The sequence below is a fragment of the Peromyscus eremicus genome, chromosome 3 (genome assembly GCF_949786415.1).
Source record: "Peromyscus eremicus chromosome 3, PerEre_H2_v1, whole genome shotgun sequence".
In the NCBI taxonomy this organism is placed as follows: domain Eukaryota; kingdom Metazoa; phylum Chordata; class Mammalia; order Rodentia; family Cricetidae; genus Peromyscus; species Peromyscus eremicus.
Genome location: NC_081418.1, coordinates 83,990,029 through 84,015,708, shown reverse-complemented (window position 1 = coordinate 84,015,708; position 25,680 = coordinate 83,990,029). Strand labels below are relative to the sequence as shown.

Genomic DNA, 25,680 nt, shown 5'->3' with positions numbered 1-25,680 from the left:
TACCATAGTGCATGTTGGGGACTAGGACACAGTCAAGTCAGTTTTCACTCTCTGCCTTCTCTGAGGCAGGGTCTCCGTTGTTTCTGCTGCTGCACTGTATACTCCAGTCCACTGGCCCATGAGCTTCAGGACTATGGGAATGTTGGGATCACAAATGTGTGCTACTACATCTGGCTTTTATGTGGGTGGGTTCTCTGAATCCAAAGCAGTCTTGCTTACCCTGCTTTTACCCACCAAGTTACCCCCTGACCCCGTATTTCCCTTTGGTGTCTGGAAGTGGTTAAATAAAAAGATGAGGAGAATACTGTATATTTGCTCCATCCTTTCCTTGTCCCACCCCTCTTGTTAGCTGATGAATATACAGTATACAGAATCAGAAACCGTTCCCATTTCCCACCTGTAGTTCTTTCTCTAGGAATATTATTTCAGAAAACACCAGTGTTGCACTCAGACTGTGAAATCATTCTCAGATAAACAATGTAATTTATACTTCATACAACCTCCTCTGCTAACGACTACAATCTATTTGAACAGATACTAAGTGTCTGACTGTGTTTATGTGCTCCAACTCCACTTAGGGAAGGGATGCAAGTCAGTGGGCTCCTGTGGGCTTTTCTAGTCTTTAGAGAACCAGAGTGTCCTTTCTCTAATTTCTGTGCAACTCCATCTGGTGCATATTGTGCTACAAATTACCTTTTATTTTGACATATTACCCTCCATCCTTCACACAGCCACAGAAACACAGCAGAGACATAAACCTGCCCTCAGGCAGTTAACAGCGGGAACCTGATTGCCCGAAGAAGCTGCTCCTGTGGCTCCAGTTCCCTCTTTTGGAGAGGCACAGGAATGAGCTCACGGGGCTCTCTTGAAATAAAGATTCTGCTGAAATAGGTGCCATTTTGGTAAGTGACAGAAATTCATTCCCAAGAAAGTAGATTATATTAGGACTTGATTTTTCAAAAGACAAATTCTGACTCATTTTTCTTCCCAAAGATGGTGGTGTGGGAAGCGTCCAATGAGATGTTCACTTTCAACAATGGAGGTGTGGGAAACGTCCAATGAGATGTTCACTTTCAACAATGGAGGTGTGGGAAACGTCCAATGAGATGTTCACTTTCAACAATGGAGGTGTGGGAAGCGTCCAATGAGGTGTTCACCTTCAACACCGGAGGCCACAGTGTGCCAGCTAACCCCATGCTTCTCCGCGAGTCCTGGCAGGTGGAATGTTTACAGGTGTTGTAGGGTATCATTTCTTTTGTAGATGACGAGTGTGCCAGGTGCAACAAGGCCATCAGTACCCTAAATTAAGGCAGAAGATTGGACTGAGTGACTATCACACATGATTCTGACATTCAGCTTCTATGGTGTTAAGTAGGAAAACAGTAAAGAGTCACATCCTTTCCCCAATCATTAAACAATACCAGGTGGATTCAAAATAAAGCAATGTCCATTAAGATAGGTCACAGGGCCCCACTGCATTCACTGAGGTGGGTCACAGGGCCCCACTGCATTCACTGAGATGGGTCACAGGGCCCCACTGCATTCACTGAGGTGGGTCACAGGGCACCACTGCATTCACTGAGATGGGTCACAGGGCCCCACTGCATTCACTGAGGTGGGTCACAGGGCACCACTGCATTCACTGAGGTGGGTCACAGGGCACCACTGCATTCACTGAGGTGGGTCACAGGGCACCACATTCAGAACCAAGAAATGATTTGAACAACACAGTTTAAAAAGCCCAGGATATTGCTGTTTGGCATTTAAGGTGTTCCTCCTACCCAAGTCTCTGGCAACAAAGGCAGGCATCAGCTTGCTGGGGTTTGTTTCCAAAACCTACTGCTTGGTCACTTGGCTCAGGAATTAACTGAAAACAAACCGCAGCATGTGGAAGACAAATAGGAGCCTCCTGAAAACACCAGTGTTCTTTGCTGCAGAACACTTACCAGTTGGTCTTTCTAAAAAAACCAAACACTCAAGTAAGCTACCCATGGAGAAATGCCACCAGTCCCTGATTTGTCAACGTCGGAAAAGCATTCTGGAACATATGCCCCCAAATGAGTTTGCAGAATTTTGCAAGAGCAAGGATACAGATACTCTATAGACGCTGTCTTTTAATGTCATCTGGCTTATAGCAAAACTGGTGAGTGCAGGTGTGTGTGTGTGTGTGTGTGTGTGTGTGTGTGTGTGTGTGTGTGACATGCAGAGGCCATTGGACAAGCTTGGATGTAGTTCCTCAGGTACCTTTCATCCTTTTTGTCCTTCTGGATAAATTTGCTAACAGTCAAAGGTTCCTGAATTTGCAAAAGGTCAAAGGGTAATACAAAAATCAGACAATGATGAATCTAAGGCGTCTCTGACATTCGCCTGTGTTGCACAGTGTGGCTTCACAGCAGCCTTGTTTCTGAACATACAACACACACGCTGCACTGTATGTTCAGTGATTCTACACAGTGCTAACACATACTGCCTGAAGCATCTCGGCTCAGACTCAAGGCCGTCGTTTGTGATGGATTGCAGTGTTTCTAGTATATATTCAGTTTTCTGCTCTTACAGAGACATAATGGCTTAATCATAGAAAATAAAGACTTAATATTTTTGTTATTTCTCAGCATGTAACCACTATTATAAGTAAACTAGTGAAATTAGTAAATATCTTTGGATTGGATTGTAACAGATTGTTTAAGAATTTCTAGTTGCTGACTCTGTTTCATTAAAAATTGTTGAATGAATTTTGACATGGGATTAGACAAAATTTCCAATAATTTCTGTAATGGCTCTAAATATATTTTTGCTCTTTTCATTTTATATTACATATTTATGCAAAATGGCATCTTCTGCACTGAAAATCATAAAAATAGAAATGTTGGTCAGTTCTAAATAATGAAGATGTGGTAAGCTGGATCAACATAAAATATTCAGCCAAGATTTAATTTTTTTATGTAAAAATAAGCACACCTATCTCACTAGTGTGAAAAATTGCCTTCCTCTTTAGCGAACAGCAAAACTGTATGCACAATAGAGGTTTGTTTTTAAATAAGTTTGTGATTTTATTGCCAGTAAATGTCTGATTCATATAGCTATTTTATATACCTATATGTCCAAGGTCACTTTTTTGGGTAAAAGGGATCATGAATGAAAAAGATTTAAAAGGCCTGTTCTAGGCCCATGGTATCCAACATATGGTATGCTCTGGAAAGCTGAGAAATTTTGTCTAAATATTTCTACATGTTCATGTACATTTTGTAACTGGTTATGCACACACATTCCTATCATCTCCTTAACTGAAATTGGGACTTTAAAGGGATGACTGGGGATGAAGAGAGACAACACTACAGTTAATAAAGACAATCCAGAACCAGGACATGGCAGAGGTGAACACAGGATGATTATAATTCAAGGCCAACCCAAGCTCCATGAAACCCTGTCCCCCACCAAAATCAAGGGCTGAGGATGGAGTTTAGTGGTAGAGTGCTTGCCTGGCATGCCCCAAAGGACCTGGGTTGAATAAACAATACCAGGAGGAGCTGTCTAGCAGATAGCTGTATATAAACCTGGTGATGTGGGACAGCCTCTGAAGAACAGGTAGATTGGGAGCCATCTGCTGAAAGCATGAGCAAAGAGAGAGGTGAGCAATGGTGTAACCCATCTGTAAGAAAAGATTTCACCTTTGTTCAGAAGCATAGGCAGTGCTGGCTGCTGCTATTTTAAGTTCTCAAATTTATGAAATACAAATTCCATAACTACTAGGCCTTACTACTAGGTAGTTGCCTACTCTATTTTTTTTTTAAACAAAGTCTCATGATATAGAAATGTAGGATATAGATATATGATGGGAATAAAAGGGTAGATTATTGAATCTACTTTTAAAGAGCAACAACTTGCTTAAACTGCTATGTATTTTAGTTTGTTACAGATTTAAAGTTGATTTTGTGTTCTGTGTGTGTATTTCTGCTCTTGTTTGGGGTGTTGTATTTGTGCAGCTCATTTGAAATTGTAATGGATAATTAAGAAATACAGATTAATAATTAGTCTTCTATAATAAATTTATAGTCATGTTAGTTAAGTTTTCTAGGTATACATACATGTCAATTAGATAGGTAATCTTCAAACACTTCAAAGACCTACAGAATATGGCATTTAAAGTGTTTTAAAAACTTAGACTTTCCTGGACAATGAGACATGTCTGCTCCGGGCAACACCAATTTACTTCAAAGAGGAAGATGGGCATCGAAGACACTCCATACGGAATTTATCTTCTTCTTGGCAAAAATAGCCATTTGGACAAGAAACTGCTCTTACCCGGACTGCTTGACAAACTGTTGTATTGACTGGACATGCAGGACCCATAGGAAGGTGACCACTGAACTTTGCAAGGTGAGATGATCCTTCAGGACCCTGCTTTGCAGAGGAAACTGCCAGACATTCTACAGGACACAGAGAAAAGTGACTGAGAGACTCTAGGCCTGTGGGCTGAAGATGGATGTCCCAACGTTACAGAGGAACTTTGGATGATTGTCCAATCTCTGTCATTCTAGATTTTTGGAAGTTGCTTACAATGCTCTTCCTGTTTACTCAGGTAATATGATATCATTCTGAGGTCTTTGATGTAGTTGAAGACTAAACAGTTAAAAGATAAATTAGATATGAAACTTTAGACTCACAAATATTAGATAGAATATTTTAATTTGCCAAATACAAATAGACTAGATATTGTAATTCTTGCTTGATAACTGTTCCATTATATGTAATTTTACTATGTTAAAGTTAAAGCCTTCCTTTTTGATTAGACAGAAAAGGGGAAGTGCTGTGGAACGTTGTTCTGTATGCTGTGAATGTGTGTTGCTCTGATTGGTTGATAAATAAAATGCTGAATGGCCAGTAGCCAGGCAGGAGGTATAGGCAGGATAAGCAGACAAAGAGAATTCTGGGAAGAGGAAGACTAACTCAGGAATCACCAGTCAGAGAAAGCAAGATCACAAGGCAGAACTGAGAAAAGGTACCAAGCCATGTGGTTAAACATAGATAAGAATTATGGGTTAAGTGTAAGAGCTAGTCAGTCATAAGCCTAAGCTAATGGCCATACAATTTGTAATTAATATAACCTCTGTGTGTTTATTTGGGTCTGATTGGCTGTGGACCAGGCGGGACACAGGAAAACTTTCAACTACAGTCTCATGTTGCTCAAGCTAGCCTTGAACTCGCTATGTAGCTGAGGGCGCCACTGGACTCCTGACTCCACCTGAGTGCTGAGATTATAGGTGTGTACCACTATGCCCAATTTATATGATGCTGGAGATCAACTCAGGGCTCATGAATTCTATCTAGACAAGCACTGTCCTGACTGAGCCATGTCCCCAGATCCCTACTTATGATGTTTGATGATCTCTCAATTTTTATGATGATGAAAAAGAAGTCTATCTCTTTAGAGGAAATTGGTTGAAATTTTGAGTACTACCTAGTCTAGAAAAGTAAGGTATTCTGGATAGGGGCATCGAGCTGGAACTGCCAGTCATAGTATCTTGAGGGGCAAACAACTAACATTCTTCTACAGTGTACCATGTTGGTACAATTTTTACTTGTGATATTTTCAATTTATGATGGATTTATCATGACATAATCCCACTAAAATTGGGAAAGCATGTATTTTCTACTAGTATTTGAAAGTAAGGCACAATTTATCATGAAAAAACATGTTAGTACTCTGGAAGCAATTTAGTATGAGCTTTTTTTTTTCTTATCATTTTGAAGTACAGTTAACTAAGGATTTTAGAGGTGCCTGTTGTGGGATATTTGTACATTGTGTGATGTATTGCTGTGATTGGTGTAATAAAAATCTGAATGGCTGCCAGGCAGTGGTGGCACACAGGCCTTTAATCCCAGCACTCAGGAGGCAGAGCCAGGCGGATTTCTGTGAGTTTGAGGCCAGCCTGGTCTACAGAGCGAGATCCAGGACAGGCACCAAAACTACACAGAGAAACCGTGTCTTTAAAAAAAAAAAAATCTGAATGGCCAATAGCTAGGCAGGAGGTATAGGTGGGACTTCTGGGCAGATAGAGAAACTGGAAGGAGGAATCTATGCATAGGATTTTGCCAGAGACTCTGAAGAAGCTGGACACACAGTATGGAACAGAGGTTAACCGGGCCACGTGGCAGAACACAGGTTAAAAGAGACAGATTATTTTAAGTTATAAGAGCTAGTGGGAAAAAAGTCTAGGTAAGGCCAAGCTTTCATAATCCATATTAAGTCTCTGGGTTATTATTTGCGGGATGGCAGCCCAAAGGTTGTCCGACAAGAAAGCTTGCTGCAGGTGCCTATCATGGAACTTGGATAATTTAAAGAAATGGATGATAAAAAGGCTGAGTCAAAAAGCAATGAGGTGCTTCCATGTTAAGAGACATTATTAATGAGACATAAAAGCTAGCGTAGAGAGGCTTCTACTAGCCAAATATTGCATTGTTTAAGCACAAGAAATGTTTTTTAAAATATTTAATATTTTTTGTTGTATGTATGTGTTTTGCTTGTGTACCATGTACATTGCAAGTAGAGAGCACTGAATCCCCTGAAACTGCAGTTAAGATAGATGGTGGTTAGCTGCCACATGGATGCTAGGAATTCAATCCAGGTCCCCAGTAAGAGCAGCCAGTGCTCTTAACCATTGAGCATTCTTTCTAGCACTTGAGGCTTTAATACACTGAAAACAAAAACAACAAAAACTTTGAGTTCAGTGATATTCAAAACATGGAAGAAAAATGCAAAGTATTGCTCTCTCTCTCTCTCTCTCCCTACTCCCCACTTTCTCTCTCTCTCTCTCTCTCTCTCTCTCTCTCTCTCTCTCTCTCACACACACACACACACACACACACACACACCCCTCTAGCTAATAAAGGCAGAATTAAGCTTGAATTAGAAAACACCCATATTACAACTGTTTGATAACTGATTTAAAGAATCACCACTGGCTGTTTAAGCAACTGAGATGAGGAAAAGGATCGTATAGACTCACAGGTTGCTTCTTAAATTATAAAGTGAGAAAGTATCCCACAAAGGAAAGACTTGACAGATACCACTTTAAACAAATTTAGCATCACCAACAATAAAACTACACCACATGCATCCTGATAATGTGTGAATGAGCAAAACTCATGTCTAATCATGAAAGAGAATGAGAAACACTGTACAAGCCCATTTACTTGTACCGTTACAAAATAGTAGTACCAGAAAGGATGCCAGGCCTGTGGTACAGGCCTGTATTCTTAGCTACTCCAGAGGCTGAGGCAGGAAGATTGAGCTCAAGGCTTGCCTGAGCTACACTAAGTTCAAGACCAGCCCAAGCAACTTAGTGAGACATTATCTCAAAATTAAAAAATAAAGAGAGGGCTGGGGTGTAGCCCAGAGTACTTGCCTATTATGCTGAGGCCCCAAGTTCAAGCCTTAGCACCACACAAAAGAACAGCAATTTCTCTAGAGGACAGGATGAAAGGAGACTAAACCCAATGGATGAGTCTTCTCTATAGTCACAATAAAAATGAAACAAAGATATAAGGATACATAGGGAACAAGGATTATGTATTAGATGTTACTGAATAAGCATTGAATTTCAAGGGTGTGATAACGATGTGGTGACTATGTAAGAGAAAGCCCTTATCCACAGGAAACATATGGTGACTGCTTAGGGCCAAAGCATCACGATGATTCAAGTTTATTTTCAACAGGCTCAGGGGAAAAAAGGAAAAATATTAAAACTGTAAAAAAGGTGATAAAGCAGATGTAATAAAATACAAATATGGTGCAGTAAAGAGAAATGGGTATTTATTCTACTATCTACATTCTCAGCTTTCCTCGGGCACTGAAAAATTTCAAAATACATTCAGTTTAACATACAAGGTAATCCTTGTCTGACGAATATGCTAAATAATAAACTGTAACACTTATTTTAACCGCCCCCCCATGAAAGTCTTTCCTATCATAGCTATCAAGCTGTGAGGTGGACCTCCACTACTCATGGCCAGTGTCCGCAATGGGACTCCTACCCTTTCCCTCAAAATTGTTGCAATTACCCACAAAATTAACAAACCAGTAAAACACCTACAAAAAGCAGTCACCTATCATTGGAAGACCTTTAACCTTCTGGTTTTAAAATAATTTATTTCATAGATCTGTTTTAATTTCATGTCTCAGAGCATACATTATTTAACCAAGAGGTACTGGACAAGAGATTGTAAAAAGGGAGAAAACATTTAGGATAAGAAAACAGCTCAGTCCCACTAGATTTGACCCTGCCTTGTAAAGTCTTGCTAGGATAAATTTCTACTATAACTTCTTTTGTGCTTACAAAAAACATTAACTTCTGAACTTCCAATGCTGTAAATAAAATTTTTTTTACAGTTTAGTAGTATGCATTCAATTGACACACAAGGCAACCAAATAAATTCTGTCATCAACATCACATAATGTGTACTTCCTGCCACTGCACTAACATTAAACTAAACTTCAAACCACAGAAACATTGTGACTAACATTCAAAAGGCAAGCTGCAGGATACTCGAAGCTTGTTAAGGACAAATTGCACATGGTTAAGATGGGACATCGTCTGACAACGGCTGTTGTTGTGCATATGGCTGCTTTTTCTTATACGAAGGCCAACGGCAAACAGGGCAACAGTGTCGGCCCCCAGCCAACCACATAACAATACAATTCTGGTGAAACACATGACCACAAGGTAACCCCATTAGCAAACATCCATTTTCAAAATTCTCAAGGCAAACAACACATTCAGTACAGTGCAGTGTACCAGCAGGCCAAGTTAACCAGTCCGGTTCCATATCTTCATTAGTGTTATGTGATCCATATGACCTCCCCTTCCTTTCACATGGGCTAGTCTGACAATATTTATTGGCACATGAACAAGCCCCAGCATCACAGCGGCTCGCTCTTCCTGGAGAACTGTGAACTATGCTTTGTTTATCTTCAAATACATCCTTATTATTAAAAGTGTCCATGTTGTCACTATCTGAGTCATTTTCAGTGTCTTGAGAACTCTCTGACAATTCTTCTTCAGACTGCACCCCAAGACATTTAAACCGCCACATTGGTAAGTTTTTAATATAATCAGTTGGTATCAGAGGGTGGAGCCAAAGGTCAGGGAAAGCTAACCGTTCCAAGAATAAGTCAGGATCTTCGTCCCAGTCAGATTCTACAGGAAAGTTCTGAAGAGAAGCAATCGGGTGGAAGAGGTAGCTGGTGTACCAGTCCCACAGACTTGATAACCATTCCAAATTATTCGCATTAACTTCATCATTGCTGCTGCGCCGTCTCTTCTTCTCAAAGTAATCAATTAGCAAACCATGTCCAAGGTATGTACTGAGAAACAGGGCTGGGTGTGAAGAATAAAACATCCAGTCTGCCCTTACCCAAGAAGCTAGTGTGGTTGTATTAGAATATCGCAACAATCTTAAGCTATATTCATAAAAGCTATCTAAGTAAGGGAGCTGTAGAAAGCCCAACACAGGTAGCCAGGAAATAATTAATAGGGAATTGTATGTCCCTAAAGTGCTTATGAGAACCACAAATCGCTTGATGGTTGCTCCTTGTGTAATAAATAAGTCCATCCAAGCCATAAGATTAACTAGAACCAAACTCAAAACAAACAGATCATTTACTTCAGGCTGTAATGAGCGCAAAAAAGAATCCATGGCCTGAAGGGATATAAATTCACCTGTGTGGTTTCCATATCTGTAAATTCCTTCAGGAGTTCTAAGTATGTATGACGGCATGTTATAAACACCAATATCTGTCATATAACTCCTGTTGTCCCAGTTTTCCACATTAACAAAAATAAACTCAACTCTTCCAGTAAACTTTATACTTAACGCAGAGAAGAAAGCCGGTGGTTGGTCAAGCTTTGCAAATAGGTATATTTTTATCCAGTACTGATCACTTTTATTCCATTCTTCTTTCAAATGCTCAACATTATATATAGTTTTGATCCGAGAAGCTGCATGGGCAGTTATCCATTTGAAAATGTGTTCTACTTCAATCTTGCGTCCACTGTACTCTTTAAGCATGACTTTCCCTTTAGATGTACTTGTCTGTGGGACAGACATAATGAGTGTGGAACGGACCCAGCCTCTTCTCCTGCAGTACCTGTAAGAGAGTAAACTGTAGTCAACAGCGAGGCTATTGCACAGCTTACATCCTAACAGTCTTCTTTAGGCCTGAAAGGGCCCCTTGTACTCTCTTCTCATAGAACCTTTAAATAACCAGAGAGAGGCCAACACTTGGCAACTGTGCCGGAACAAACAAGCTTACTGTAGACTGCTCTGAATTTCTGTTTCTAGGCAAAGAAAAGGTTGTACAAAGTATACCTAAAAGCATTTCTGGGCCAAGAAATCAGCACATACTTTAGCATCTCTCATGTGCCACTGCATTACATGCTAAGAACTAAAGATAATGGGAAGTAATTTCTGTTCATATAGAATTAAAAAATCCTATAAAGGACTCAAAACCACTATGAAAGATCAAAGAAAGGGGATATCACCAGGGGTTTGAGCAAAGGAAGATCTCAAGAAAGGTTTGGAAAATGAACTAGATCTTGAAAGATGGTTAGGAATTAGGTGGAGACAGAGAAGGATAAATGTTCTGTCGTACTGAGTGGTTGAGGTGATGCAGTCTTGGAAAGAAGCCCACCTTACCATTTCTCAATTAAGCACTACCACAAGCCTGATACCCACAGTGCACTAGCTATTACAAAGTCATCTTTCCATAAACCAATCCAAAAGAGAGCTGCTCCAAGTTCCACAGGTAACTTTCTTCTCTCTTTAACGAAGACTGTGAAAAAAGGTTTAAGACTTAAGAAACAAAGACAGGAAGTATACAGACAAAGAGATTTGGCCCAAGAATGAGCCTTGTTTCCCAGAGAAGTGAACGCAGAAGAGCGTAAGTACAATCACCTCTTGTTTACATTTTCTGAAGACACAGGAGACTCACTCCTTTTGGTATCCAGTAAGTTCTTGTGACATTTGTCCCTTCTGAAAAACTAGGTGAGGAGAAATACTAAAAGGGAAAATAGCTGTTGCAATACTAGGGATAGATGTTAACTGGAGACATTTTCCTTTATTTTATTTTATTTTTAAATTACTCTTTGCCCCAAACCTGCCATGTGGAATTTTATGATATACAACATTTATCTTGATAAAGGGTTAAAAAAAAAATCTACCATGTGGCTGTTTTGTTACAGACTTGAAAATAGGTTTCACTTGAGTTCTTATGTTGCTACTCAGAATACTGATAAAAGTCAAAGATGCTACATTTTATTTACTAAGCACACCTTCATATTTTATTAGGGTTAATGAATATGTTACACATTCATAGGATCAGAGAGGAAAGTCTAGTTATGTGGCCTATGCTTTATAATGGTAACTGACTAATTGATCTCAGGAATACTGTGGTATAATTTAAGGTAAATGAAGATGGTATGTTGTCTTTCAGAGAGCAGGATGATGAGGACTCTGGGAAGCTATCTCAGTAACTCTAAATCACAGATCCTGACTCTCTGCTTCTTATTGCGTTGATTCACTCCCTGAACAATGCAGATTCCATTAACATGAAATGGCTTGAAAAAAGACATGTGTCAAAAAGTATTTCTATACCTTAACAATATATTTATCCAATGCAAAATAATTAAATAAGAATCTCATTTTTACCCTCACCAAAAACACAGCAGGTAAAATGCATGTAGATGACAGCCTTCCTCAGATCTTATCTAAGGAGCTTTGGTGGCTAATTGCAACATACTTGTGATGACACATGTGCATGTGTGTGTTTATGTGCATCACATGTGTGTAGGTGCTCTCAGAGCAGAATATAATCAGACAGTCGTAAGCCATCTAGGTGCTTGAGACCCAAACCCAGGTCCCCTGCAAGAGCAGAAAAACATTGTTAATTGCTGAACCATCTCCCGAGCCCCACATCTCTACCCTTGGTCATTTTTTTTTTATCTTCTCTCCTATAACTACATTCATTTCTGATTTGTGTCATAAACCAAATGACAATCTTTATGACAGAAAGTCTTCCTTTGTAAAACAGGCGAGGTTTTAGTTTATTCATTTCTTCCTTTTTTGTTTTCAGTTCAGAACTGATATTTTTAAGTTTCTTTTTGTTAGAATAACATTCTAACAAAAGAAAATTCCCTATGTTATAGCTTTCAAATTAAATCATGTTTTCCGAGTTTGGATAATAATCTCTAACACTTATAAACACTGGGTTACTAATATACATTTCTCTAAATACTAATCCAAAGGTATCCAAATGAAGACCATACTACATGTACATTGTTTTCAGGAATTTTATATTACCATGTATCAGCATAAAACCCTTTACACATCCAATTCAAAAAGAACTTTTTAAAGGTCAGAATAAATTCAATGATAGTATCAGGAAAACAGTCTTCAGGGTTTTTTGTTTTGCAACAGCATTTCACTATATGGGTTGGCTTAGAACTTGAAATCCTCCTGTTTCTACCTCCCACTGGGAATACAGGCACATACCACTTTGCCCAGCTTATTAGTCAGTTCTTTTGGCTATATAAAAAATGTTTCGTTTTGTTTAGTTTTTTACCAGCGCCCACACTGGGTGGCTCACAGCTGCCTGTTTGCCTGTTACTCCAGATCCAGGAGAACACCATCTTCTGAACTCCAACGCCACCTGCACTCATACATGCATATATACACCTCTACACAATATACACATAATCTAAATTCTTTAAATTAAAAAAATGGAATAACAAGACAAGAATTAATGTAAAAACAGACTAATACTGAAGACGATGACAAACTAAACCACCCCATGTAAGAAGATGTAAAGAAAAATGAAACAGTGACGGGTAGAAAAGTTAGAAAGGACATGTTTGATTAAATAAAATGATAAATCTGACTTTGACATTGGGAGAAGGGCATGCCTAGGGATAGTTGTAGAGCAGATGCAAAGTGACTAAGGAAATGCAAACCGAAGGTCAGAAGAATGAGAGTGGTAGTGTATGCCTGTAATCCTAGCCCATGACTGAGGGAGGACTACAGTGAGTTCAAAGCCAGTCTGAGCTGTAGATGAGAACAGTGATGTCATGTAACACGAAGTCTAATTTGTCTTTTTAATAAAAAACCTGGAGCCAGATTTTGGGGTAAATCTGAAAGATCAGAGAGACAAACGAACAAGCCACTGCCATGTCTTACCTCTAAGACTCCTCAACCTGAAAAGACAGAGTTCCTGTCTCCTCATGCCTTATATAATTTTCTCTGCCCTGCCATATTACTTCCTTCTTAGTGCTAGGATTAAAGGCGTGTGACTTCCCAAGCAAAGGCATGAGATCTCAAGTGCTGAGATTAAAGGTGTGTGCCACCACTGCCTGGCTCTGTTTCTTTCCTAGACTGAGTCAATCTCATGTAGTCCAGGGTGGCTTTGAACTCACAGAGATCCAGATTGATCTCTGCCTCCAGAGTGCTAGGATTAAAGGTTTGTGCCACCACTGCTTGGCCTCTATGTTTAATCTAGTGGCTTGTTCTCTCCTCTGATCTTCAGGCCAATTTTATTAGGGTAGACAATAGATCACTACAATGTCATCCACAGCTATCTGGAAGAGAACACTGAAGCAAAAGGACTACAGACAATTCTAAGGGCTCTCTCAGGAAGTCAGAAAATACCAGTTATGCAAAACTACAAACATCTTGGTAACGAGCAGTGCACTAACCATATAATTAGTTTTCAGTTCGGGCAGGTTTCTGGTAGTACTGTCTTTATTAAGCAAGAAAGACTCTGGTCAGGGTTCAAACTCTGAATTTCTTACTGCACTCACCTGGGATCACTGGAACAGTTGAAAGTGCCTGTCCGTATCCCAAATCTTGACACCTTTTTAACCATTTTCTCCCAGTGAATTTTACCCACCAAAGGACTTCTGTCATTTGCTATGACCTATTTCCCAAAGGAGAGAGAAAGAGGGAAAAAAGGTGAAACTTTAATTAGTTAAACCCAACCATTCATATCTATAACTTAAGTCCTCTTTTGATAAAGACTTTCTCTTCCTGATTCTGATTTAACTGAATCATCTCATTATTACCGCAATTCTTTTTTTTTTTTTTTTTTTTTTGAGACAGGGTTTCTCTGTGTAGCTTTGCGCCTCTCCTGGAACTCACTTGGTAGCCCAGGCTGGCCTCGAACTCACAGAGATTCGCCTGGCTCTGCCTCCCGAGTGCTGGGATTAAAGGCGTGGGCCACCACCGCCCGGCACCGCAATTCTTTTTTAATTGATTGTTATTCAGCGTATATGTGCATGAGGGCTACAGCACCCTTGTGGAGACCAGAGGACAACTCATGGCAGTCAGTTCTCTACTTCTACTGTGTGGGTTCTGGGGATTGAACTCAAGCCACCAGGCCTGTGCAGCAAGCAGCTTTACCTGCTCAGCCACCTTACTGGCTCTCACAGAAGTTAGGATTGTCCAACCAGAAAAGAAACACAAGTGCAGTGTGTTACATCCCATGCTCTAGCAGTAACAGGAGTCAAAAGCCTGTGAAAAAACTAGCCATATTCTCTACCACGTGACCTATTCTCTAGAATTATGCTATACAGACAGAAAATGGCCCTGAAGTCAATTTCTCCTTGAAAATAATTTTTAGAAATCCAAATAAAGCTTATAAAAATTATCACATGTGGACTTAACAAGTTCAAATTTCACATTTTTCAATGTCCAGTTTAGCCAAGAATCAAACACATGTTTTCTATTAAGTTATGCTTTAACTAAATCAATGCTACTCACAGGTCTTTCCCCTCAGCAACCATGAAAGGCTCCAGGAAAAGGAACAGCCACAATGAACTTGACAATCTTAAACTTGCACATCAACTGTGCAAACAGTTCTCAAACACAATCAGGTCTGAGAGAAACAAATTCTTTTGTTTTTATTACCCTCCCACCTTTTCTTAAAATTATGAAACAGATTATTTTTTTAAAGAAAGGAAAAAAATTCTAAATTGACTTTCAAAATATTAATAGCTTCTCTATTAATGTCAGTTTAGTAGTTAAACATCTCTTCTTTTTATCTCTAAATCCTCCTGACTTAATGGAGGCAGAGTTTCACTGAAGGTACCAGTAAAATTTTTTTAAAATATAAAAGTAATAAAATACAATTTACTGGAAAGCCAAAAAACGTCTAAAGTTTTCATGAAACCATATAAATTTAAATCCAGCATTTATAGGCCTAAGCTATTTTCATAACTGCCATCTTTACCAACACAATTCAATTTAAAATTACAACACAATACTCCGGGGCCTCTAATCTTTCTGGCAGGAAGATTCATTTTCATATTAAAAAATCCTCCAGGAAGTAAAGCTCCAGGCATGTGTGTGAACTGAGTATGAGCAGTCAACTCCCTGGGAGAGGCAAGGGGTGGTACAGCTACCTCCTCTGTGGCCTTTCTCTTGGGAAGTCTAAAATGTCAGGGGCATCACAGGTCGGGGGCACGTGGAACTGAAAATGAATTTCCTCTTTGCACTACCAGGTCACCCCAGTAACTCCTACAATGTCGTTGATACTGCTGTTCTAACACTTATGGAGATGTTCATGTATGTGTAACATCATGTAATATACATTTGATACTCAACATGTGCATGCAGATTAGAGAATTAAGTAAGTAGTTTTGATAGTGCTTTTAATGAAAGTACTGATCTTACTGAGGGAGACATGAGTTCACACATTCTCAGATGACTGAGGACAGTGTTTTAGATACAGGCGTTTTAAGGAGGTTCACATGAATCACATTACCCAAGATGCTATTTACCCTTTTCTCTGGTTTGCAAAGGTTTACCTGGAGAATCAGGGCAGTCAAGAATGGTATGCTTCCTGCTCCTTTTTTTCTTGTGGTGGTGGTTCAGGAGGTGGAACATAGGACACTAAGGGCATAGTAGGCAAATGCTCCACCACTCAGTCACATACCCAGCCACAAAGCAAGCAGTATTTTCCTTCCTGTTACTTCTCAAGAGTCAATAGTAGTTCTCTTGCTCACGGAGCCAAGGAACCTGAATGCACTTCTCAGAGCTCAGGAGAGAAGTCTCTGTGTAAGTACACAGTACACGCTCTTGTTCTTTGTGCTCTCTCTTACTCTCTGTTCTTTGCACTCTCCTTCTTCTCCGTTCCTCCTTTTCTCTCTCTTTTAAAATAACTCTTTCCCAACATTTTCCTACTTCTTGACTAAAGCTATAAAACAACCCAGGCACTTTAAGCCTGTGTTGGCAGTAACATTACTTCAAGGAGCTAAGAGGTGGCCTCTGTCAGTGTACACACAGCTCCAAGTCTCAGGGCATCTTTGAGTGAAGACCCAACTGTTCACTGTGGAAGAACCTTGCAAACTCATGACAAGCATTCCTGTGTTAGGAATGAGAGGGCTGTTCCCAGGTACCTCCAGGGCTGGCAGGGAAAGCAGAAGCAAGTGAGGAGAGCTGGGCACACAGCTGATGAGCTCCATGACAGTGCTCAACCCCGGGGCCTTATTTACTCAGCAATCTGTTCCAGCATCTGCTCTGGAAGAGTTTAAGGATCCCCAACGGAGAGAGCGAGCTGTACAAAAATGTGAAGTCATCTAAGCTCTTCGTGAAACCTTTTAAATGATTCTGTCACTGGAGCTACACAATTAGAAATTACTTTGTTAAAATCCTATAGAGTTATGTTAGTCAACTCAAAGTTTTACAAACATTAACTTTGAAGGAGGTTGAATGAGCAGTATAAAAAAGGTAGTGTTTTCACAAAATAACTCATCCGGCTCAGTTAATGGCAAAAACAAAATCTTCTAAGCCTGTCACTACCACGTCACATTAGTAGGAGCCCCTCTGACTTACAGCTAATGTCCTGTAAGCATGCACGATCTGGAGTGGCATCCACACTACTGGTCTCATTACATGGGGAAGAGAGATTTCTCAGAAACTCTAGGAAGAGGCTGCATTCTCTATGGAGAATATTTCCAGATACAAGAACAAATATGGACCAAGTACAGCTTGAATTCCAAGCCTGAAAGAGACCTAGCATCACAGGCTAAATGTGAGGCAATCTTTCCATTCCTAGATGATCTGGGTGCTACTAATTAAACATCTGAGCTGAACTAAACTATTTCAGCTTTCTGCAGATGCTTCTACTTCTTATTATAAAGAGTCTCTAAAGGAATTTATTTTATAGCCAAAGTTCCTTCCCCAGCAACCTGTCATCCTGAATGTTTTCTGAGTAAACAGAATAAATGGCATCTTGCTATGTAATTGCACACCAATCCTCTCAATCACTTAGATAGAAAGATGCCTAATTTACAAATATACTTTTGGCTGTTTTTTAAGAGAAGGGATTTATTTCTGATCAGAACATTTGGTACATCCTTGTTAATCCCCACAAATAGAGTCATAATTAAACAATAACAATTCCTTGGAATGAGAGTGGTGTGTTGACATTTTCTACATTTCTCAATCTTTTAGTAGGGGTCTAGTTTCAAAATTGTAAAATATGTCACCTATATAAAATAAAAAATCAGAGTCAGTGATGGACAAAAGCTGAAACTGAGTAGCACTTTAATTAACTAAATTTAAGTACTCACCCTGTTATCATTTCTCTAACTTCTGGCTAAAATCAAGTGTACTATTCTCACTGGCTTACTTTATGGGTAAACCATAAAGTAAGCAACATAAAACACAAGTGGCTTGCTTGTATTCTGCTTATAGTTTGCTCTGTAGTAGCCCATTAAAGGGATAAATAAATTAGAGTGGCCCTAAACAAAACTCTTATCTAAGAGCAAAGATAAACAAGTTTAAAATCAGCTTCCAGCCAAATAGGAAATGCATTAACATAATACTTCAGTAAATAGTGTCCAAAGCTTTGCTGTCCTTTTAGTCATTAAGTATTTTTCACTGCTGTGCAGCTCCAGTGACTTTCAACTCATGAAGTGGACATCCAGTAGGGAACAAACAGCTATATCCCTTTAGAATCACGACAAAAGCCAAAACAGAGACATAAAAATGTCAGAGGGCAAGTCCCTAAAGGCCAGCCCTCTGCACCTTTTCCATTTCAAAAGCCTGTCCACCTTGCCATTTGTCTCTCTAACCAGCAATACTTTGAAACAAAATAATCATCTTCTATTTTTGGTGCCAAGGAGACTGGCCAGTGGTGGAATCAAAGAATCCACAAAACTGGGAAATAAATGGCTAATGAGAGACAGGAGCTTAGATTAGGGACAAAGCAGGAAATTGTAACTTTGTGTAACAACTGTGCCACAGCCACAAAGAAAGGACTTGATTCTGTGTGCATTACATTGGTAAAGCTGTCACATGGATTTTGCTGCCTTTAAAAATGAAAATTACGGGCTGGAGAGATGGCTCAGAGGTTAAGAGCACCGATTGCTCTTCAAGAGGTCCTGAGTTCAATTCCCAGCACCCACATGGTGGCTTACAACCATCTGTAATAAGATCTGGCAACCTCTTCTGTGTACATAATTAATAAATAAATCTTTAAAAAAAAAAAAAATGAAAATTACTTCTTGTGATGGTTGGTGGAAGGAGAGAACCAACTCCTACAAGTTGTCCTCTGATCTCAATACATACAAAAAGACAGATGTAATTTTAAAAAGTGGGGAAAGGCAGGGGACGAGATGGCTTAGTGGATAAAAGCATTTGTCTGGCAAGCTTGGTGCCCTGAGTTTGATTCCCAGAACCCACATGAAGGTAGAAGGAGAGAACCAACTCCAGAGTCGTCCTCTGGCTGTCACACATGTACCAGAGTGGGCATACCCTCCCACACATCATACATGCACACATCCGATGATGACAGTCATGACGATGATGACGTGTAGGTTTTAGAAGAGGAGGTGAGTGGAGCACCAGCACTCATCCCTCTCTGCTCCCTGACTGCGGAGGAAATGTAACTCGCCACCCACACTGCTGCCACCATGCTTTCCCCTTCATGGTGGCTATGTCCTCCTCACACTGGGAGCCAAAACAAACCCTCCCTTCTTAAACTGCTGCCATCAGGTATTCGGTCCCAGCACCAGGAAAAGAATACAGCTCTGTTCTCCACCTATGCTCAAGTATAGAGGAAACACAGGGAATCCAGCTCGACAAGCTGAAGACGGAAGTGGCCAGAATCAATGCAGTTCAGTCAATGAAAATATTCCTCATTAAAAAAAAATGGTAAAGAGCAAACAACCTAGCCAGCTTCTTTCCAAATACATAAAACGGAAGACTAGCATGATAGCTGACACCTATAATTCAGCACTCAGAAAGGTGAGGCCGAAGACTGCTAATGCTTGGACTACAAAGTTGAGAACCTGCCTCAAAACAGACAACAACAACAACAACAACAGAAAACAAAAACAGAAGCAGAAAAGAACCATAATTCAAACTGTAGAAAATGTATTCCTGAAAGCTATCTGTCACAGAAGACTGGATTAATTTGATCTGGAAGAAGACTATAACCAACCAAGAGAGCACTCCCTTCTGTTTCTAGCAGATACTTTAAAATTTTTAAGTATAGTTTAAAACACTAACTAAACAAATCAAAACCCCCAAATAACTCTGAAGCTTAAAGGAGGTGCCTGGCCAATAGGCTTAGCTGGTCAGCTCCCCGTGCCAAGGGCAGGGTCTCAGGCTGGTCGGCTCCCCGTGCCAAGGGCAGGGTCTCAGGCTGGTTGGCTCCCCGTGCCAAGGGCAGGGTCTCAGGCTGGTTGGCTCCCCGTGCCAAGGGCAGGGTCTCAGGCTGGTCGGCTCCCCGTGCCAAAGGCAGGGTCTCAGGCTGGTCGGCTCCCCATGCCAAGGGCAGGGTCTCAGGCTGGTCAGCTCCCCGTGCCAAGGGCAAGGTCTCAGGCTGGTCGGCTCCCTGTGCCAAGGGCAGGGTCCCAGGCTTACTTTTCTCAGCTGTCAATGCTGACCAGACAGACTAGCCATTTGACAGATGTCAGTCACTGGCCACAAAGAACAAAGCCAGACACTGGAAATCAGTGCAAATTTTGAGCATCACTAGAAAAACTGTGTCCTACTACACTTTTTCCTTATGAAGAAACCCATATAAACACATTCCACCTTTCTTAGGAGGTACTTTTCAACTGTAAATACATGCTTTTAAAATACTCTGGGAGAAGGTAATGTAGAGACTAGAAGCTATAATGGCATAATGTTATATTTACATCATCACTTATTACTCACTTTGTTCAATGGCCACCTTGTAAAAATTCCTTATTATTCTATCTCTTTAGTCTGCTTCTTTTTCTTCTTAGAACTTTCAACTTACTGGTCATATTAAATACTAATTTATTTGGTGTCTGATTCTCACAGCTGGAATGTGAGCTGTCTGAACGTAGCCCTGGGTATCTTCCTGTTATATCTCCAGGTCCTAGAACAGGGCCTGGCATAGCCATTTATGAATGGGTTAATTCTGTCATATATTAAGGGATTTAATCCATACATATCTTTAGTTAAGACATCAAAATATAGGTAACTGGGGCTGGAAAGATGGGTCAGTGGGTAAGAGTACTGGCTGCTCTACCTGAGGACCTAATTTTGATTCCCAGCACCACATGGCAGTTAACAACCATCTGTAAGTCTAGTTCCAGGGGTTCTGACACCCTCTCTGGCCTCTGTGGGCACCAGGCATGCACATAGTGCCTGGATATAAATGGGGCAAAACACCCATACACATAAAATAATCTTTTATATAATAAAAATAAAAGTCTTTTTTCAAAAAAGATAACTTAAAAGTGAAGACTACGCTGCTAACCAGTCAATCATATCTGTCTATCATCTACAGGCAGGATCCTGGATTTCAAAGCAATCCCCAGGCCCTTGTCCTGGTTCTTCTGAGTTCCACAGGTGCACAGTGCCTTCTTCATCATACATTTGCAAAGAATCAATTCATGGGAGTGATAAACATTTAGGCCATGAATACACAATGATGGATCTGGCTATTCAAGTCTATCTTGTTAGAGATCTAAAATTATCAAAACCAATAAACCTTCCTTGGCCAGACTATTAGAAATAAGTACTGGGGGAAAGAAATAGAATAACAATTTTAAAGCTTTAAAAGAGATAGCCGATTTTTTTTTTTCTTTCAATACTGGACATCACATCCAGTGCTTCATACATGCTAAGCAAATGTTCTACCACTGAGCTATATCCTCGACCCTTTCACCGTATTTCTTAAATCAATGAACTACGACAGAAATAACTAGAATTGACTGGATCATGTACAGACTAAATCCAGACCCTCTCAGGTTCTACCTCTGCTGATTATCAGAAGGTAAAAAGTCAGCGCAGTAGAAATGTACTATAAAGGGAAGGCTGGGGTATCCAGTGAACTCTCCCCACAATTACCAAAGCTCACCCTTTCAGCACAGTGCATGGCAGTGTCATTCCATCCTCTTTAAATGCGTATGTACTTGAGGCCAGACACAGAGAAAACCTACTTGTTTCCAGTCCCATTGCAAGCCATGACAACACTGGGTCTCCAATTAAGGTTTCTGAATTCAAAACTTATTTTAAAACCAAATCTTGCAGTCTTTGTTCTCAGAAAGTAACATGAAGAAGCTATTTGAATTTTCATACCCTAAATCAAAATTTGTCACCAGCAAAGTGAAAGAAAGGTCAAAAGCACTGAGAAAACAGGAGGGTATCTGTATGAACGGCCAATGGGTAAATAAAAACTAGTCTGAAAAGAGAAAAACCATCAGAGGATCTGAGATCTGATCCTAGTTCAAGTCCCAGGACCTTGAGCAAACCAGTTCATATCTTAGGGCTTCAGAAAGGTTAGTCTGACAGGACTTCTGAGGCTCAGCCATCCACACTCCATTCTTAACCATTCACGCTTCTCGTCTACTTGTTGTGTTACTGTAAGTGAATACAGATTTTAAAATTAAACTGAGCAATATTTAGGATGACATTACATGCTCAATATCACATAATTATTCTAATTTACATGGTTACATTAATGTTAATGTGCATCCACTTACCCTAAACCATGCCATGAAAAGCATGAAAGATAATTTTTAGGCCCTTTACAGCTTGAAATTTCTAATATACTAATTAAATCTCACAGTTTTGATATCATAAAAACTATCTCATCACCATAAACGAAATAATGCATGCTCCCCAGTACAGCTAAGTTGTCTACTTAGCTGAGTTGTTGATTCTGGGCTGGTTTGCAGAGCTGCCATTCAAAGTGGGCTACTTTGCTAATGCAGAGATTTCTTTACCTTAGTGTTCTTCCCTCACATACTAAAGTTATGTGGACTAATGAACTCAAAACCAGAGTTAAAAGAAACATAAAAATAGTGCACACTGCTAAACAAAAGGAATACACATAGACTAGAGAGACGGCTCATGGCTAAGATCAGTGGCGGCAGCCAGACGATGGTAGCGCATGCCTTTAGTCTCAGCACTTGGGAAGCCGGTGGATCTCTGTGAGTTCGAGGCCAGTCTGTCTACAGAGCAAGTTCCAGGACAGGCTCCAAAGCTACAGAGAAACCCTGTCTCAAAAAAGCAAAAACAGTGGCGGCTCTTCAATCCCCAGCACCCACATGGCAGCTCACACAACTGTCTGTAGTTCCAGTTCCAGGGGATCCGACACCCTCACACAGACATGAAAGCAAAACAGCAGTGCATAAAACAAAGGGGACACACACACATGTTTCTATACATTTCTTTTTGCTGATTCTCAAAACAACTCCCTTTTTCCAGTCTTTCCTATTCTACTCTTGAATTTTCACTTTTTTTTTTTTTTTCAAAGATAGGGTCTCATGTATCCTAGGATGACTTTGAACTCACTAAGCAGCTAAGGAAGACCTTGAACTTCTGAGTTTCCTGCCTCTACCTCCAGAGCGCTGGGGTTTAGAGCACCATGCCTGGTCTAAGTGGTGCTAGGGGCTGAAGGCAGGGCATCATCCACAGTAGTACATTACCAACGGAGCCGCATCTCCTGCCCTAATTTTCATTATTACTGCTTTGACAAACCCTGTGAGAACTGAGTTTTGCCTAGGAAGCATGACAACAGCAGCGTTACTCGGTGGTAAACACTATTTTGGTAAATACAGATCTCAAGTATTATCGCTCTTTCTACCTGAACAAGCCAGATGCCATCTTTTGTGTCTTCCACAAGCTCATAGAAGTGCATTTCACCACTGAAATTGGTACTAGAAACAGATTCAGATGCCTCTTCTTCCTTGAGAGCAGAATAGAGTTCACCCTCCATCAAGTCACCTGAAGGAAACAAAAAACTCTGTAAGATTTCAAAATTCCCATGTTCCCAACTTCAATGATTAATTCCATTTTCTATCATGAAAAACCACACTTTATATGTTCATTCTATGGAAAAAGGAACAGCACCTGAATATAAGGTTCATACATCAGCAAAGAGTGAAGAGACAAAAATCCATCTCTTATAGTTCTAATGGGGTCATCATATAGCTTGTTAGTACATTACCAAATTACACCAGTCAAAAAAAATCAAACTAGTAATCATTTAATTTTACATAAGCCTGTGCAGGTTTCACATTTTTCAACAGCCTAGTTTATGTGTTCTGACTCAAAAGATTTTGAAGTGGGTTCACAGAACTTGCCATCAGCCTGCTTAAAATAGCAACAAGATTTTCATGTGAGTGGAAGATAGAATGTTTATCTGTCAGAACAAACCCCACATTCACACACAACTTTACAATGTTTTACAGTTAGATTGCCATACCAAGACTTTTTTTGTTGTTGTTATGCTGTAACATGTGGATTCCTTGTACATTTCATATGACAACAATTATAGGCTCAAAAGGGTAGCAAAATACTTAACCTAAAGCTCAAAGGGGAAAAGGCATGATCAAATAACTGTATGAGATAATAACTTTTACTTTGGTCAACCCACTTCCCTCCCTCAACAACCAATGGCAGCATAAGCCAGGCAGCAAACAGGTAATAACAATACACAAGTTGAAAAATGTAGCCCTTATGCAAAGGATCCCTTCCCTCTACCCCATTGGTGAGATGAGTTTTATAACCCTTATGCTATAAACCCACAAGTGTTGGACTGCTATAGTTTGTATTCTTGCCTATTACACTATAGGTCTAGCCAGTACTACATAAGAAAAGAATTATCCTTAAAAGGCCCAGCTAACAGATATACGAATACTATCTAAACAGAGACATTTTTCTTTGTACAGCAGTGAAACAAATTAACTGTATTTCCCTACCCAATTCTAAAACCCCAAATGAATGGCTACTGGAAATACATTATTTAAGTCATTAAATATTCTTTCAGCACTATTTCAATCCTCTTCCTCAACCCATTAAGTGACGCAGGGATGCCTGTGACACATGACAAGAAATGTATACATTCAAAATTCCCTAATAAATACTGTAATCCCGGCAAGAAAATACGAATTCCAAATAAGGCCGACAGTCATACCAAATGCTCACTGCATATAAATTTTAAAGAGAAAATGTGCAACTTGTACACCTTACACATACTTAAACACCTAATTTACATGTAAATTGTAGGTCCACGTGCCTCTTTGTTACTATTTTAATGATGTTTTACCCTCCCCATGGCTTGTTTTTACTATGAAAACAGATGCTGCTATTTACAGATACATTTTGGAGTTTTTCCTCTCCCTACATTTTAATCAATTTCAAATGACGTTGCTGAATTCTGAGACAAATCATTCAGTTTAACCATTTTTTAAAAAGCTGCATTTTCAAACTGTCATTTCCAAAGAACCTTTGAAACACACCAATACACCCACTAGCCCCCTTTTCAAAACCCGGATTTACATATTCGTAGAAAATGTGGTCAAAGAAGACCTGGCAAGCTCTCCGGAGCAGTCTCCTTGACCATTCCGGGGACCTCCTCATTCCAGGGAGTGGGGTAGGGGGTTAGAACCAGGACAGCGAGGGCGACCTCGGGGAGCCCGGCACTTGCCTGACTTCTCCACCAGCTCCCGGACATCTTTCTTCTCGGGCAACCCGGAGTAGCCCAAACCTCGACACTCCAGAATGGTCTTCAGCTTCTTAAAGCTCAATGCCACCGGATCCACCAGCTGGGTAGCAAAGATGCCAGTCTCATACCACACAATGGCCTCAAAAAACCTGGCCAGGACGAACAGGACCAGGAAATACAGGAGCAAGAAAAACAGCTTCAGCCACATCTTCGGCCTCTTGGCGTCGCCGGGAGCCCGGGACGCCGTGGACAGGGGAGGGGGTCCGAGTGCGGGCCGACGCAGCGCAGCCTGGACGAGGGCAGCTCGGGCGCGCGGCGGTGGCGGTCACCGGCGGGCCATCCCCGCGGGGAGGCAGGTGGATCGCGGCGTGCGTGCGTGCGTGCGTGCGGCCGGCCGGCCGAGGGGACCGGCGGGGCACGGGCGCTGCTGCTGTCCTTGCAGTCAAGAGCTGAGGAAAGGAGAAGGGGGGACGCTCAAAAGCACCCCACCCATCGAGCAGCGGACGGCGGGGAGCGGGCAGGAGCCAACCAGGGGTGACCCCGGAGGCGAGGCCCGAGCCCGCGGCGGCTCCGAGAAACTGCGGGCGGGCGGGCGGAGGGCGGTTGGGGCCGGGTTGCGTGGCTGCGATCGGGAGGGCGCGGCGCTCGGCTGGGCCAGGCCCGGGGCCCGGCGCGCCCGGAGCGGGGAGGAACGG

The 25,680-nt window shown here is 40.8% G+C and overlaps 1 protein-coding gene across 3 annotated transcripts; it reads right to left on the bottom strand.

Annotated features, from left to right (window-relative positions):
• Positions 1-661: 661 nt before the first annotated feature.
• Positions 662-25,336, bottom strand: Rnf103 (ring finger protein 103). Of its 3 annotated transcripts, XM_059257944.1 has the most exons (5): positions 24,968-25,334; positions 23,123-23,262; positions 13,851-13,966; positions 9,720-10,147; positions 1,192-1,299 (listed from the first exon to the last, which is right to left on the bottom strand). In XM_059257944.1, exons 1-5 carry the CDS (start codon positions 25,191-25,193, stop codon positions 1,292-1,294), a joined length of 918 nt encoding a protein of 305 aa, XP_059113927.1. In that variant the 5' UTR covers positions 25,194-25,334; the 3' UTR covers positions 1,192-1,291. The 3 variants fall into 3 exon arrangements, with proteins under 3 accessions (XP_059113928.1, XP_059113927.1, XP_059113926.1); XM_059257945.1 differs by lacking the exon at positions 9,720-10,147 and having other exon boundaries at positions 662-1,299; positions 24,968-25,336; XM_059257943.1 differs by lacking the exon at positions 1,192-1,299 and having other exon boundaries at positions 8,130-10,147; positions 24,968-25,330.
• Positions 25,337-25,680: the final 344 nt, after the last annotated feature.